The sequence below is a fragment of the Amphiura filiformis genome, chromosome 8 (assembly GCF_039555335.1).
Source record: "Amphiura filiformis chromosome 8, Afil_fr2py, whole genome shotgun sequence".
NCBI lineage: Eukaryota > Metazoa > Echinodermata > Ophiuroidea > Amphilepidida > Amphiuridae > Amphiura > Amphiura filiformis.
This window is the reverse complement of record NC_092635.1, coordinates 9637200-9655222: the sequence shown is the minus strand read 5'-3', so window position 1 is coordinate 9655222 and position 18023 is coordinate 9637200. Positions and strand designations below refer to the sequence as shown.

The following is an 18023-nucleotide window of genomic DNA, read 5'->3' as shown; positions in this document are numbered from 1 at the left end:
GATTACTCATTCTATTTATAGATATATTTATCAGAGAGCTAACGTTTGGGCTCTCTCTCTTAGCTTGCAAGCTGTATCATGAGGACAAAACACATAACATAAAATGAGTGTACAATGGTGATCCCCAGTCAGTAAGTTAGTCAGCCTGCTGTTAGCGCTCTATGTAGACAGGCTACCTGTAAGCTAAATTATTGCTGTCTACCTGAGAAAGTATGCCACTATGCACTACATCTTCCTGAAAATATATTGTAAACAATGCCACAATTTTTGGCTTACTTGTTTTTTTCCTTGTAAAATCTAAATACATGTTAGACCTGCTATTCTTTTTGATGATTTGCCATTTTATTTGTTATACTTTTCTTTTGTTTTCCAAAACTGTTTTGCAGTGGGTCGATCTAGGATCTTTGAATGATAAACAAAACAAAGGTAGGGGAGATTGGGGTTCTATGTGTTGAAACATTTTTCACAAAATCGTCTTTTTAACGCAAACTGATTACTTTCAAGAAACACTAACCATATCAGTATAAACATATACATACATGCTACAAATACAGCCTTAAACTTTATTGGACCTGCTAATGATTATTCATATAATCCAATTTGAAAATTTGAAAAAAAGTGTTTCAACTAACCCCACCCCTGGGGTAAGTTGAAACATAGGTGAGGTTAGTTGAAACATGGCTTGTAAAAATTTCAAAATAATTATTATTGTGTTGTTAGGGTTATACTTCCCTTGAAGGCACCCTTTAACATACAATCAGTGTGAAAAAATGAATAAATAAATATGTGGGAGTGCAGATCAATACTTTGGACACAAGGTGACGAGTGTCACCATGGACCAAAATATGAGAAGCCTAAAATATTATAAAATGTACTTTCTGTGTGCACTTTTTGCTTGTATTATTGCTTTTTAACCATATTAAAGCAATATTGAAGAAATGGTAAACATGTTACAAATTTTTAAGTCAAATTTTTAACCATATTTTTCTATGCGATTTTCACGTGTCAACTAACCCCACCTCAAAAGTTTCAACTAACCCCGATGCTTATTTTTACATTTCAAAGTTCATTACACAAAATAAGAAATACAATAAAACTTTTATTTAACATTATTCTGGGACTTACTACTAGTGCTTATGATACTCAAAAAATTATCCCTGAATCTTCAAACAACATGGAGATAACGCAACTTTTATGAGGAGTATAAAAATTAGACAGAAAGTCAAAAAACAGATATTCCTTTCCCAAGCCAAACACTGGTGGGGCATCAGTGCTGTTGCTAATTTGGTGGATGACCCTTACTAATCCCTATTACTAGGTGCCAGTATTTTACCAAATTATTTTTTGTGTCAGAAAAAAATACAATGTTTCAACTTACCCCGCGTTCCAACTAACCCCAATCTCCCCTATATTTGTTCAGGTCTCAGCATACACGTAGCTCTAATTGGATTTGAACCACCCACCTTTAATAAACTAGAGAGCTAAAGTTACATGTTTGAAGACAACAGTGCATGTTTTGATGCGATGGGTTCATAATATAAAATTGTGTTAAATTTAGTTACATTTTCCAGTCTGGACTTTGATAGGAGTGAACCAACCCTGGAGGCAGTAAACAAAAATTCCCTCAAAACTGAAACAATATATTTTTAATTTTAGTATAAAGTTGGTGCTGTACCACAATTTCTGGGGAAAATATTTTGCAGTTTATTGTTCACTAAACCCGACAGCACTCATTCCAGTTCTCAGCAATTTGCTCATGTTGCTTTCACAATATAGAAGGCCCAGTGTACATTTGGCACCTGATTTGGGGATTTAAACTTGGGACAAACAATTACAAATAGTCTAGGTATGCAGCTTCAGCCTGCAGCCTTTCTGACACTGCTTTCAAAGTTCTTATGAATTTAAAGGGACATTTATACTTTTATAGGAGATTTTCTGAGTACCTTATGTACATGCCTCTTTATCTGATGCCCTGAAATGTGAAATTGATCACTTTAAGGCTGAATGGCATGAGTACTAGAGTAGGTCTAGCATTGTTTTATTCCCCGGTTTATTCCCTCGGTGTCTGCTCACTGGCTGTGGTGTCTGCTTTATGATATTCTGCCTTATCATACAAGCCTATCATGCAAAATTATGCCCACCCCACATACACACACACAATTGCATGCGGGAGGGGGGAGTAGCTGGGTTTTACACCAAAAAAAAACAACCCAAAAATGCCAAAAACATGAAAAATCAGCCTAATTTGGAATCTGTTCATCTTGGCCACTCAGGGTTGAATTTCTGGGCACCCTGCCTCTCAACTTGCCAAAAGAAACCCTATTGCCTGCTCCTCAACTTGCCGGAAGAAAACCATTCAACATGAAAAATGTGTCCTGTATTTGACAAAGAACCTAATAACCAGATTCAAGCTCACTTTCTTCTCTTTCTTAGATCAAACAATATCCTGTCTTGCCTAAGAATGAAACATCGCTAAAGAGCCAATCCATGTCAACTCCAGGGATGTGCACCACAGCACCTCTGCAATTTTTTTCTTTTTCTGTGTGGTGGTAGATATTGTTGAGAAAGTAAAATGCTGAAAATTTAAGCTTCATACTCCATTTCCGTGGCAGCAACTTGAAATTTAGGGGGGGGGGTTCAGTGTAAAAAAAGAGTTTTTAATTTTGAAGGAAAAAAAATGAGAGAAATTGGTGAGAAATCTCTGCAAGTCATGCACTTTCTGGATTCAATTCTGACCTCTGAGTAGCTGCTAAAAATTGTACAAATAGTGGGTGTTTTTGTTCCCACAGAATTCATTCTATGATCAATCAATCAGCACAAGTGTTCAACTCTTTGATTTCATAATATATTTCAAGAGCTGCTACCTGATTAAGATTTTTCAAAGGATTATTTTGTTTTACTTTTAGTCGTTGGTTTAGCTAAGGTGTTTCTACATGTCTAATTATCATCTTGTTTTCAAAGCGATTCTTAAAGTTAAAGGAGTATTTTGTGATCCTTTAATCCACTTTTTAATAAAGTTTTTATTACAATTTTCAGTAAATATCCATGAAAAAAGCTTATTCCCAAAATTTCAGTTGATTCCTATAATCTGCTGTACCAGAACGTAATTAAAATTTCACAATATTTGCTAAACAAATTAATCTGCACAGAATTTGTTTGTACATAAACATTATGTAGCCAGAGGTTTCCAGTATAAAAATCTCAACTTACTTTTTTTGAGATGTGGGGGATGATATTGTAGATCACAAAATCAAATAAATACATAAATATTGAATGAATAGCTGGGTTTGTACAGATTTTTTTTTTTTTGAAATGTAACAAATATTTGTGTTGGATTAAAAAAATATAACCATTACTCTTCCTGTGTCATTGAGATTGTCTTGTTAGTATTTTGGAATATTAATTTCATAATTGTAAACACATTTTATTTATTATATATGCCTATATGTAGTTAAAATATTGTTTTCCCTCCTTCCTTTTATTTTATTTTAATGTGAGAAAGACACACATGTAGTAAATTGAACATTTCAATGCAAGAAATCTTGCCAAATCTGATGTACACACAAATCAGATGAAATAGTTGAATGAGTCACCTGACCATGCATCCATCGGTATTGATGATAAAACTCCATGCATAGAACCGGCACATCAACACACCTGACGGTTGCGTAGTATGCTAGCTAACAACACGACTTGGCTTTGGGGACTGAGTCACATAGTCTGGCAAGCAGAAATTATCCAGCATTTATTATCATTCAGATGGCAAGCCCATACTGATCAGTTATGAATTTATAAGTGTTGTAAGCAACAGTGATGACGATGTGGTTGATGATAGTGCTAAAAACATTCAAAATGGCCGACTAGCAAAATTCATACATTACTGTTTTATGAAGGCTACGCAATGTACCAAGCAACCCCATTTTAATGTTCATCAAAAGAAGATTGCACTTTTGTTTACTAATTGAGATGCAAGAAATTAGTACTTCACTAGATTCTAGGTCCTAATACTGAATCAGCTAGTGTACCAAGCTGTACCAACCAATGTGGAAAGTACAAGGGAAGTTAGTACATTTTAAATGAATTAAGTCCTCGGAAGCTCTCTGAGCACATACTATTTTTAAAATCCACCAGCTCTGCTATTGAATCCACATCATACATGTACTTAAGGCAAAAAAACATAAAAAAACAAAAAAACAAAAACAAACAAAAAAAAAAAACAAAAAAAAAAAACCCAAAAAAAAAACAAACAAAACAACAAGCAATATGAAATCCCTAATTTACCATAGGCCTTATTAATATCCTATGAAAATAAATCTATAATTTTCCTATCACATCCAACCTAATGATACAATGTTCAATATAATTTGAGACAAATGTTCCCATATCCTTAAAATTAAAAAATAAATTAATTTGAATTTATCTTTTTACGCCACCTGCACCTTCCGGAAACAAACTTCAAGGCTTTTAAAAAGACTTAAAAAATGCAAGTTTAAAATCAAAAATGATATTATGAATGTTCAAGATTTCAAAAAAAGTCTTAAAGAACTGATGAGAAATTAATTGACATTATTTTGATTAGGGCCTACATTTCAACTATTAAGCTCGGACAAGGAGTTGACTGCGAAATGATTTAAATTTAAAGGTTTAAAAACAACAGTTAACAGATCATGCTAAATTTCTTTATTTCCCCCCATAAATGTAAATCCATAGACCCTGGAAAAATTTCCAGGGTCTATGGTAAATCGTATGTACTAGATCAAGAAAAAATGTCTTGTTGCAAACTTAAATTTCCAGGGTCTATGCTTTCATATAATTATCTAATTTTTTGATCAAAATGTGGTACATTTCTTCTGTAAAATGTAGGAAATTGACCTACATGCCTAAAATGAAAAAAAATCGGGCCTATATTTAAAACATTCAGACAATATTTGGGGGGGGGGGTAAGGTTATGGATTGACATGTAGGCTATTCAGCCTATTTAATACACAACTTTTAAGGGCGTACTACACCCATATATTGGTTTGATTGGTCTAAATAAATATTTTTCATTTATAGCTAGGCGATATATGCACGGATCATGTGAAATAAAAAAAATATGAAAAAAAGAAGAAAAAAAGTGCTTTTAAACAATTTTAGTAAGTCATTTTAGCCCTATATATATTTTGTTTACTGTATCCTAGTTACTCAGATGCGTGTTTCATAACAAACCATGATTTATTCTATTCAGCATGTTCAAGTAGGGTACATGAATAGAATACATTAAATCCTTTGTTATACTCTCTATAGAAAATCTAGTGGTGCATGCAAAATATATATAAACACTTACACAATGGATGTATAGTCATTAGTCAATAATATTATAATGTGTTGTTAGGAGAAGAAAAGGCTATTAGGTCACCGTATGTCAGGTTATAGGTCAATTGGTTCAGGTCAAATTTAAGCATCAATTTTGAATACACATGTGAGAGTTTGTGATATCATAATGAGGAATAATTTTGATATTCTGTCTTTAACTGGATATATATCGAGAAGTGCAAGGTGGATATACTAATATACCTTGGGATGTAAATGGTGAGTACAATTTAGAATGCCTAGTTGCGATGGATTTCACAAATAAATATAAAATAGTTACCAAAATCACAAACGTTAAGCTTACGGAAAACTACCCAATATGGTGGTATAGGTGACAAGAAATACAATTTTTTTCAACATTGCTGTAGTATGGTTGTGGTAACCTGTTACCTGTGGCTTAATTAAGTTTCAGTGAAATAATGTCGCAAGTTAAAAATACAAAATATAGCTCAACATTGAAAATAGAAGCATTTTAACCAGTTCCTTTTTTGATAGTTGTGGAGCACCAAGTTCATGAAGTCATAAAAGAAATCAGGAACCACTTATTCCCATTTTACATATCAACTTTATTTCCCTAACGTGTTAGCAACACATATCCAAAATTTTAACGAAACCGTTGATAGTAAGCTTTCCAAAATGAAGTGAATTTAAATCATCAGTGATGTACCACCTTTTGGCTTCTACTTTTAAAAGCATGTAAGCTACGTTGATACCGATGCCACCAATAAACGAGAAGATTTGCCCTTCATTTTGCATACCATTTTTGTCCATTTTTTTTTTGTAATTTCTTCACAAAATGCAAAAAATGCAAAAAAAAAAATCAATGGGTGTAGTACCCCCTTAAGGGATCTAGAATGAGCGTTTATGGCGTTTCGACAGTATTTTTTGTGGGACATGAGAGCATCGTCAGGCGATCGAATTGCATTCTGAATCTGAAGCATGTCTTTCTGATATCAAATAATTTTCATTTTTGAAATTCACGATATAATACAAATTTGATGACAAATTATTAAAATTTGATATTTTTCAAATTTTTGATATAACAGTCCTCAAAATAAATTTTATAAATCTAATGATATATGGTCATTTTCACGGTAAAGGGTGTAACTTTTGATTTTTAGGGTCAAAATTTCAAACCACTTAAATATGTTTCTGTTTACTGTAATCATGCATAGAAGCAACTTAAATTCCAGTAAAATAGTGTTTCAAGGCTTAAACCTTTTGCTTTCTGATAAAAAATTTGACATTTCCATAACATTTTGGTTAAAATCTAAGAAAAAATGTATTTTACATAAGCTCAGAAAATTATGACATGAAAGCTGGAATACATGTGAAATCCCATTCCAAAGTAAGTCAACAGATATAAGTTAAATTTGATACCATGTTTTGCTATGTTTGTAATTGCAATTTTGAAAATTTTTAACATCAAGGGTCATTTGCAATGGAAATTTCCCAACCTTAAACATATTTTTTAAGTTTTAATTGGGTTCCTAAAATAATTTAAATGTCTAACTTCATGTACAAATACTACTTGATGAAAGGAACCTCCCAGCCAAGTTTCACAGAAATTGGAGTTATTTTTAGAATTGGCAATTCAAGCGATTTGTGTTTCGGAGGCTTCAGTTAACAACACAGGTGATCATAAAAGTAAAATATTTGGCTAACTACTACAAGTTGACATGAAAAAATAGGTAAAAAATATCACAATTACCAATTTTCATGCTTTGCTTCTAAGTATTGAATTTCAGTTGTGACAAAAATTAAATTATCACAGCAAGTCATTTTTTTTGTTTCGGAGGCTTCATGTTTACAATGGTTAAACATGGCAGAAGTAGTTTTTTGAAAACAACACTGTTGGGATCATCTAAGCTGTTATTTTCTTGTGTGTATTGAATCAATGATTCTATCGGCAGATATTGAGGATTTATAACATGATAATTTTTTCACCCATTTGTTAAGTATGGTGTTATTTGCATGTGAAGCCTCGAAACCGGCTTTCTTGGATATCAGTATATTTTTCAAGCATTAACCATAATATCAATTTTTTTTTAAATTTATGACATTCTGCACATATCATGCAACAATTACAATGCAGATATCAATATGGAACATACCAATTTAGATATGCATAGATGATAATTAAGTTTACTGTTGTTTCGGAGGCTTCATTTGTTTCGGAGGCTTCAATTGTTAACGGAAAGTTTGTATTGGGTCCCATTTTCAAACGGTGATATATATCTCCATGATTTAAAAACAAGTGACTTGAGGATCTACTTTGCTACATTTTGATAAATAGATTGGATGAGCTCTTTTATTTATATTTGCCCAAGCTTGCTGAACAGTTTGTTTCGGAGGCTTCAAAAAGTTAACGGAAAATCGGCTCTTTGAAGTCAAGATTTTATAAAATTTTAAAAGCTTGCAAATCAACTAATTTTGTTACCCATTTCAAGTTAAGATATCAACTGTTATGAATCAAGAAGAAGTGAAGAAATAACCAAGAATTATGAACCAAAGCTATACCCACAAAGTTTGTTAACAATTGTTAACGGAAAATGAAGCCTCCAAACGACAAATATCAAGTCCGGTTCTCAAAAATACAGGGCTGTTCACAATTAAATCTAATGTGGCAGTGTTTACTGAACATATGACCGTACTTTTAGGATAAGAAAAATTATCCATGAACTAACTGAAGAAAACACAGGGTTTTACAAAAATGTTACTGTTTTTTACAGTTTTTCAAAATGGCAATATTAGGTACATTTAAGCCTGCTAAAACTGAACGCAGTAACTCCCGAAGATGATTATGCTACCCAAGGTAGCTGCTAACTAGATGACTTATGTGGCCAAAAATCATGGAATTCTGTGGCTTTATTAGAAAACTACGGATCAAAATGTTAAAAATCCAAAGTTACACCCTTTACCGTGAAAATGACCATATTCTTAAAGTGTATGTAGCTGGGAGGAAAAGCCGACGATCAATTGAAAATTTTGACCTTTTATATTGAAGATATGGATTTTTTCCCCAAAAAGACCTTTTTTTTTTTTGTTTTTTTTTAAAAAAAATACATATCTTCAATACGAAAGGTCAAAATTTTCAATTGATTGTCGGCTTTTCATCCCACCTACATACACTTTAAGTATAAATCATCAGATTTATAAAGTTTACTTCAAGTACTATTAAATATCAAAATATCAATTTTTAATGATTTGCCATAAAATGTGTATTACATTGTGATTTCAAAAAAATCAAAATTATTTGATATCAGAAGGACATTCTTCGTATTCAGAATGCAATTCGATACATCTGCTGTGCTCTAATGTCCCACAATAAATACTGTCCAAACGTTCATACCCCTAGCCCCTTCCCTTAAACTACACTTGAATATATCTTACCTGCCCTTACCATCATTAAATGTGTACTGAAATTACTGAACAAAGGTATCATATGATATTAGTGATCAATAAAGAAGTGTTCAGTCTCTAAAACCCAAGTCTGGACTGGAATTAGATATCCTACATGTACATGTACCATAACTACCAAGAAAGTGCCCAAAATGGTGCAAACAATACCAAGGGGAAGGAAATACCATCCAGGTTGATGCAGAACAATTGCCTTTTACTAGACACAGTTGACTTGTTTTCATAGTATGACCTGGAACGCACTATTGTGCTCAATCATTGGACCAGAAACCATTCATACTTATTGCACAATAGCATTTTAACAAATACAAAAGTAGGTACTGAATCCTGGGAGAAACAGGAAAAAATGAAGGAAAATCCATTTTAAACCAATCTATGACTGACTACAATCGCATATCTGTAAGTCATATGGGTGTGGATGTGTTTGAGTGAAATAAAATGTTTGGGTTATTGAATACAGTTAAGTACAAGAACGGAGTAATTTAGGCCTGACACACCTCAATTAAAAAAAAAAAAAATGCACAAATTATGCGATTTCCCGCCAATATGCAAAATCTAAACAATAAATTTGGAGAGTCTCTGGATCTAAAGCCATGTGCTGAAATCATTTATGGTCAATTTTTAAAAATTTAAAGAAAAAAAAATCACCAAAAAAATGCAGCACTTGGCTCTAGGTCAAGGGGCTCTCCAAATCCGCAAAAAAAAAAAATAATAATAATATAAAATTTGTTCTCATATTGTCAAAAAATGCATTTGGAATGCGATTTGTGCCACAGATAACCCAATTCTTAGTAGCATATAAGTTTCAAACCTGCATGTATGTTAAATAGCATGATAGGCTTATTGAAATATTCACAAGCCCACGCAGTAATGTAGACAGTGGATGAGTTTATACTCTCCAATTTCAAATGTCTTTAATTTTTTAAATCAGTTTTAAATGATCATGTAAGTAAAACACAAATCATTTTAAAATGACAAATGCCCTGTCCTGGTATGTAGTTTACTATGGTGCTCCCTTGCTATTTCTGGATCCTCGATGCACATGCAGCTCCAACTCCAGCTTTCCCTTGGAAATTGCTGGAGATAAAATATCAAATCCATCATTTTTTTAAAAATCAGAACTTTATAAGTTACAATTTTAAAAGAAACAACACCTGTCTGGACAAAAATACCAAATGTTCCGGGTCTCTGGAGCAGGGAGTTTGGAAAACTGGTCTAGAGCAAAATCTTTAGAGTTGGGTACAACACCCTAAACTGATCCTTAGTTCACCGCACTGAGTAGGCCTTATTAACACCCAACTGATTCAACTGAAACTATATTAAACTTTTGATGACGTCAGTGATCTTTTTTCTACAGTATAAAATGTGTTATTGCAAAAAATGAAATAGAAGAGGGCTTCTGTCTGGAGCACTGCACAGGAGCAGAGTATTGACACTATGGCCTTATTATTCTTCTCCCTCACATACACGTCACACCATACCATCACTCACACCAATTTGTAGAAGTTTAGAAAAAGCTTTACTAGCTTCCCTCACCATGTGACTTCCCTGAATGTTGCCCTCTGAATTGAAAGTTCAAGACTGTTGTGCAAAATTGTGCAAAATATAAATATAAATGTTGGGGGCTGTGATGTTTGTCAAGTTGGCCACAAAAAAAAATAATGCTAACTGCTGGCATTTTTTGATTTATCAACACTGTTGGCATAAATTAAATCAATTTCAATTCTTAGTACGGTAGGCCTACATCATAACTGACATAACATGTGAGTGCCAGTAGTGGTGAAATTGGAAAATTGCAAATTGAGGGGGGCAGCTGGGGGAATCTGCCACCAGGCCTGGAGCGATTGCAGAATAGGGTGCAACTCTAGTCTTATTACAAGACTGCCCTACCCCAACCCTAAACTCCACAAACAAGTCTAGCAAGTTGCACCCTTTTCGGTATTAAAATATTGTATTAAAAATGCATTCTACTGGTCATCACTCATCAGAAATTTGTACTTTATTTTTTTCTGCCAGAATCTACTATGAACAAGGCCAGAAAAAAGTTGCTTCATAATAATTAATATTATAACCCTGATGGCCTGAGAAGTACTGTCTTCTCAATTTATTAACTGAAATTGCTTGAGTGAGGATATACATGCGGGGTATGTACACTGGCCTAGCTTGTTTGGGTTATATCAAATTTAACAAAATTCCCAAAACCCAAAAGTAAACATTGAAAGATTTGTAGAAAAGTAAATTAATTTCATAGTTTATACACCAGTTAGAGAATAAACGATAGTAATTTTTATTTTGCCTATCCTCTTCCGTGTGATAGACGACAGGCAGGTCCAATATTTTGAGTAGTGGATGCCGGCGCAGCCGACTACGAAAAAAATATTGGACCTGCCTGTCGTCTATCATAGCATTCAATTTCTTGTGCAGCTATATTTTATGTGGAATATTAAATATAGAAATAATATACATATGTATAATACAGTTTAACTTCCTTATAAATTAATTTGATTGAAGGAAAAACTAATACAATCAATGATTTTGAAGAAAGGAATGAAAGGGAACGCGATTTCCGCCTGACCCCACAACCACCCTAAATGTACCTGTCACGCGAGCATATGACTCTGAATTGGGAAATTCCAAACTCGCGTCACCGATATAGATAAAATCTCATGCATATGCACACACTCACACAGCGCCCGAAAAGCGTCGTTTTTATCAATTTTTTACACCATATGCCGATTTCTTTTGATCACCACAATACCACTTGGTTTTAAATGCATATACAGATGCATTTTGTACGACTGACAAATGCTCCAAGATATTTTTAAGCGAATAAAACACGAGCAGTATTTCCGTAAAACGAAGTCTAAAATCAGGCGAGTGGTATTTTCACTGCCTGCCTGCCATTGCTGTCTGGCGCGCGCACACACTGTGAATGGGCTATTACTTTTATGAATGCTACTCCCACATTTAACCCTGTCGAACTTCTGTGTGTGGGGTCAAACCTTGCATATTTTTACTTCTAACGGCAAGTTAAAAAACACAAAAATAATAAAATGTTATTCAAAAGTTTTAAAAATACACTGTCAAATATTAATCTGCCACAACGGCCCGGTTTGTCAAACGTTCCTCCCACCTCGTACAGAGGGAGTAATGTTTACGGAACAGCTCAATCCATAGCTAATGAGGGAACCCCGACATGACCGCCTAGCGCCTGGAAGGTATTTCCCCAAATCTGTCGCATACCCTTCGAAATTCTATCCGAAAAACACATCTCAGTTTCACTTATTCGCCACGACAAATAAACAAATACAATCTAAAAACATGAGGAAATATATTTTTCTTGTATTTAATGCAAAACTAACACTGGTTAAGGTAGAAATGTTGGAGAATACATACGTTTTAGCGGCTTCGGGTTGGATTGTTTTTGACGTGGCATGGTTGATCTCTACGTAGTATTGCCTGCTGCTGCATACGCAAAACACTCAAGAAACGAATCCGGCTCACAATATCTACGGGAATTCCCGTAAATTTCTGCTAAATTCCACTTTGAATCAACTCAAAAATGTCACAGAATAGTCGATGGAAATGTCATCCTGACATCGCCATGGTTGTTGAAGCCTTTCAATGACGATAAAATGTCAGAAAAATTGAAAATATTATTGGCTACGTTTGCCTATCATCGGTTGTGTTGGCAGTCAACAAGGTTGTGTCGTGAGCATGTGTGACGTCATTCATAGGGTCTCCACCGTCGTACCACACCCCAAAACGAGGCTGCTGTGGCTCTCCCAACCAAGCGACTATCACTAAATATAGGGATCACATGCGAATTAAATTGGTTTTTGAGGCTCACACATGTTTATGAATTTAATAACATCATTATAATCTTCTGTCTATGAAAACATATGGTAGGTTACCGTACAAAAATCACTCAAGAACAAGAAGAAAAAATGTTGTAAAATTATATTTATACAGCCATGCAATTTTTAATATAGGCCTACTAGTAAACTCAAATTTCTGGCCATGGAGATGGACACACCCCCGGCGCAGGACACACCACTATATAAATATTTAATATAGTAGTCATTTTGTCCAAAAACATAGAAAAGCGCAAAAGTTGCAAGACACGGGGATTATGAATGCATTAAATGAAATTTCGAATTAATTGTTATTTAGGACATAGGGTCCTCATACACCTTGAAGTTGAAAAAGATTTTTTATAATTTTTTTAGTTTGCCCTATGGGGTTAAAAATGCAGGGAAACTTTGGTCAGAGTATTTAAATGAAGAAAAAAAAATTGATCTTCGCTGTATGTGGGCAAGTTGTTGCTTTTTGTGACATTTGGCTTTGAAAAATTAACCAAGCACACATGCACATCCTTGTTCACAAAGATCGATTTTTATTTTTCTGAAAACATTGTAAATATGCTCATTTTTGGTTTAAAATATCAATTATTTCATCAATTTCGAGAAAATTGGACCAGCGAGACTATATTTCTTCAAAATATAATAACTATGATTATTTCGTAAGGAATTGACACCAAATACGAATAAAACAATATTGCTGTAAGAAAATATGACTGTTAAGAAAATACAAAGATTTTACAGAACAAAGTTACCCCACTTACCAAAGTTACCCCATTTTACGGTATACCGTAGTAGGCCTATTACATCCCTCAAAGTTGAGCATAAAGCACCTTGAATCAATCAAAACCAGTCAATCAGAAACTCAGCAAAGAATAATATTATTATACATCAATAAAACATAAATAAAACATAAACAAATAATAAATAAATAAATAATAAATATATAAATAAATTAATTAAATAAAAACGTAGGCCTATGTCAAAATAAAATGACAAATTCTTTATCAACACCATGCTTTAAAATGCAACGGAAATTAGTTTCAAAACGCTTTAGACCTACTTACACTGGCAAATAAGATTTTGGTACTATTTCAGTCATTCACTGAATTAAAATCTATTCAAATTTTAAACATGTGTCTCCTTACCTCGCCGATGTTTGGTATTACTAGCTTCATTGGTTTGTTTATTTACAAGCAACGATAAAATCAGGGATAAAATCGCGAAATCCCGGGCGCGAAATTCGCATTATTATTATTATTATTAAAATACCCGTAATCAAATGAAAATATGCATGTTCAATAAAATAATAATAATAAGCAAACATAAACGAAAAGATCTACCAACTTCAATGAAATCACAAATTGAAAGTTTGAAACACGCGCACAGCCTATCATACAAGCGCGAGTGTAGGCCAACATGAATGTTTACAACTTCCATGGGAAATCCCCGTTGCTTCACGCGTGGTCAAGGCGATTTCAATTTGTTTAGACGATCCCTAATTGTATCGGGAGTTCCTGAATCATAATGCGATAGCGAGCAGCAGTAGTCGCAGAGATAGAAGATCATGACTGAAGATGACGATGATGATGAGCAAGGTGGATAATAATTAATTGAACAGCTATATTCATGCCGGGTATTCATGAGGGATACATTTATTGTGAACAGACAGAATGTTTAGGACTGTCAGCTGACCATGAGTGCGTGACAACTTCCAATGTTCATTTAATTTTTATATCGATCGCATTTGCCGGTATGAAATATGTACCGGTCGCAGAAGATGAAGGAAAGATGCCCGGGGAAAGATGAACATAATTACCGCGATGCAACGGTAATCGACTTTCATAATAATTATGAACATTTTTATATGCATGGCTTCTATTTTTAAACCACAATTATAATTTATATATAATTTTAGGCCTATTTATATTATTTATTTATTTATTGACAGAATATTGAAATAGGCCTAAGGGATTCAAAATGAACACATAGATTAGATATTGTGTGAATTTATATTTATGTATTTTATTTGTGTTTCAGAGGATCATTACTTTTTAGTACAGTGAATTTATGTATTGAAGGTAATATTATTAAGGGATCTGGAATGAGCGTTTCGACAGTATTTTTTGTGGGACATGAGAGCACATCAGACATATCGAATTGCACTCTGAATACCTTTCTGATATCAAATAATTTTCATTTTTTGAAATTCACGATATAATACAAATTTTATGACAAATTATTAAAATTTGATATTTTTTCACATTTTTGATATAGGCCTATAACAGTCCTCGAAGTAAATTTTATAAATCTAATGATATATTCTTAAAGTATATGTAGCTGGGAGGAAAAGCTGACGATCAATTGAAAATTTTGACCTTTCATATTGAAGATATGGCATCTTTTTTTTTTGGTTTTTGGGAAAACAAATCTATATCTTCATTATGAAAGGTCAAAATTTTCATTTGATCGTCGCCTTTTCATCCCACCTACATACACTTTAAGTATAAATCATAAGATTTATAAAGTTTACTTTGAGTACTGTTAAATATCAAAAATACAATTTTTATTCATTTACCATAAAATGTGTATTACATTGCAAATATCAAAAAATCAAAATTATTTGATATCAGAAGGGCATTCTTCGTATTCAGAATGCAATTCGATATGTCTGATGTGTTCTAATGTCCCACAATAAATACTGTCCAAACGTTCATACGTAGGCCTACTTGAAATTCAACATACCCCCTGCCCCCCTATAGGCCTACACACACAAACCAAGTGATTCTCTGTGTAGGTAAAAATGTTTGAATTGTCCTAGCATCCATATGTTTTATTGTTTGTTTTGTAAAATGTCTGAGGCACTGGTGCTGTGCCCGGGCCCAGGCCGGGAAGCAGGATTTTTTTGGGGGGGGGGTGCTGATTTTGAAAAAGTGGATTTTTTTTTCAAAATTTTGACCTTTTTGGACTGGTAGCTAGGATTTTTTCTGGGGGGGGGCAAGCCTGTATGGGGCAGGGGCCCAAATCCACCAAACAAAAATGGGGGTAGGTGCGGGTGGTACGAAGCACCCCCATCGAAAAGAAAGTGTACTTTCATAGTAAAAATATCAAAGAAAAATACAAAACAAAGGAAGTAAGTTTAAATTTGGCAATATAGTGGCCCAAGAGGGATAATAAACTTGGTTATTACTTTTTCAAAGAAATTTGCGCGCTCTATGAGAAAAAATTACTTTTTTATTACTAATTTGGTCTTAATAGAAATGAATTTTGGCCATAATTGCTACTAATTTCCTGGCTATGAAGTAAAAATTTCCAATTTTAACAAATTTTAGCCCAACATGAAGGTAAATTTTACGTAAAGCGCAAAATTTTGCAATGTTACCATATTTCGGTCCAAAACATGTTGTTTTGGGGAACATACATTGGGCAATTTTAGGGGCCTGGGCCCAGACCCATCAGGTCTAATGGTAATTCCGGGCATAAGTTTGAAATAGCTCAATGGTTAATGACTAAATCGGCCAATTTTGTGTCGATACTGACAATTTTCGGTTGGGGGATGCAACAAGAAACATGTCGGATACAGCCTTCTTGACCACCTTTTTCGACTTTTCTTTTTGGGTTGGCCCTTTTATTGTTTTATATTTATTATACAAATATTGACTGCTATGAGGGGCATGGTTAAAATTATAGGCCTAAGGTGATCTGAAAACCATGCTATGACCCGAGGTGCAGCCGAGGGTCATAGCATGGTTTTGAGATCACTGCGTTCCTATAATTTTAACCATGACCCAAATAAAGCAGTCAATATCTGTTTTATATACCTCATTCATATAGATTTTTGCCATCAGATAGGCCATGGTAAAATTTACAAAGAAAATTTTTCGGTATGAACCAACCGCGTCACCGCAAATGGAAGGCAAGCTCAGGCAGCGCGTTGGCGCTGCGTGCGTAATGAGAACACGCCATCGCACGTGTAGAGTTTGATCGGGACGCACACCGATGAATTGAAAATGACTATGCCCGGGGAATAGTCTTTTTAAAAGACTATTGCCTGCGGGGAATAGTTCAGTTTTTACGTAATTCTTAAAAAGGAGGGCATAGCTAATTCAATGACTGCACTTTTAACCAATCAGATGACAGGAATATGAGGTATATAATAGTCAATATAGTGCTTCTATAGGTGCTTTTGTGCAATTAGCATTTCAAAAGCTTTTTATTTCTTTGTCTTCAAGAAGTCAAGTGTTGTGGAGTATATTGATATAAAATTGGATCGATTCAGCTCATATTTATTGGTCGAGCTATGAGTTTTAAAATACCGTATTGAACGAGATGTAGTCGAGTCCAATATTTTAAAACTTATAGCGAGACCAATAAATATTGGGCGTAAAGCATCCAATTTTATCATTATTATGTTTTGGATCCAATATTGTTACACACTTGGATTCAACAAAACATAATAATGATAATAATGTATGGAACTACATATCATATGGATTCCCTCTTCCCTTTCTCTTTCCCTTCTCCCCCCCCCCCCCCACCCTCTTTTTCCTCTCTCTCTCCCTCCTTTCTCCTTTTGCCCATGGGCCTTTCTTGCATGATGAAAACCATGATTAAATGAACTTGGAAGACAATTTAGGGAGTGGGTTTGGGCTCTTCATTCACACACAAGGAAGAACAGTATGCTGGCAATAAAATGCTGGGTCTTTTGTAAAAAAGTGGAGGTGGGTGGGTCCTTCTTCCACTCAGGTATTCAGTTGTAAGTTAATGTTCTATTCTGTCTTCCCTGCAAACCTCAAATTCTTCCCTAGATGGTACAGTCTGGATCAGACCCATAACCACGATTTAGTTTTTTTGGGGGGGGGGCTGATTTTGAAAATGTGGACTTTTTTTTCAAAATTTTGACCTTTTTGGACTAGGGGGCAGATTTTGAAAAAGTGGACTGTTTTTCTAAAATTTTGACAATTTTTGACCAAAAAGGCATGAAAAAATCCCCATAAATAGGACTTTTGGGGGTAAAAAAAAGGGACTTTTGGGGCATTTGGGGCCACCCAGCCCCTGGTTACAGGCCTGGTCTGGATACTGAATCATTGCATCTAAGGACTAGTGGTGCAAAAGGAAGACTGTCAAAAACCTGTATGCTCTTTACTATAACTATTTATCAGGGGTGTACGAGTTCAGATTTTTGGGTTTGCTTTTCAGCTTTTTTGGCTCTGTACAACAGTATGATCTTCCCAAATAACAGCTTTTATATGTGGTGACTCCTGATTCTATGCCCCCTCCAAGCGATGAAAGTCAAAAGTTTCGCACCACAGTACAGAATCATTTCAAAGATCAATAAGACCAATATTCAACTTCATTATAACCAAAATTAATTAGTGGTATGTCTGTGCG

General features: G+C 34.3%; 1 protein-coding gene across 1 annotated transcript in view; it reads right to left on the bottom strand.

Annotated features, from left to right (window-relative positions):
• Window positions 1-12466, bottom strand: part of LOC140158589 (uncharacterized) — a 40406-nt gene extending 27940 nt beyond the window's left edge. Inside the window, 1 exon segment of the mRNA XM_072181736.1 lies at window positions 12169-12466. Within this exon segment, the coding sequence (XP_072037837.1) occupies window positions 12169-12208 (40 nt within the window). The 5' untranslated portion in view covers window positions 12209-12466.
• Between the last annotated feature and the right edge of the window lie 5557 nt (window positions 12467-18023).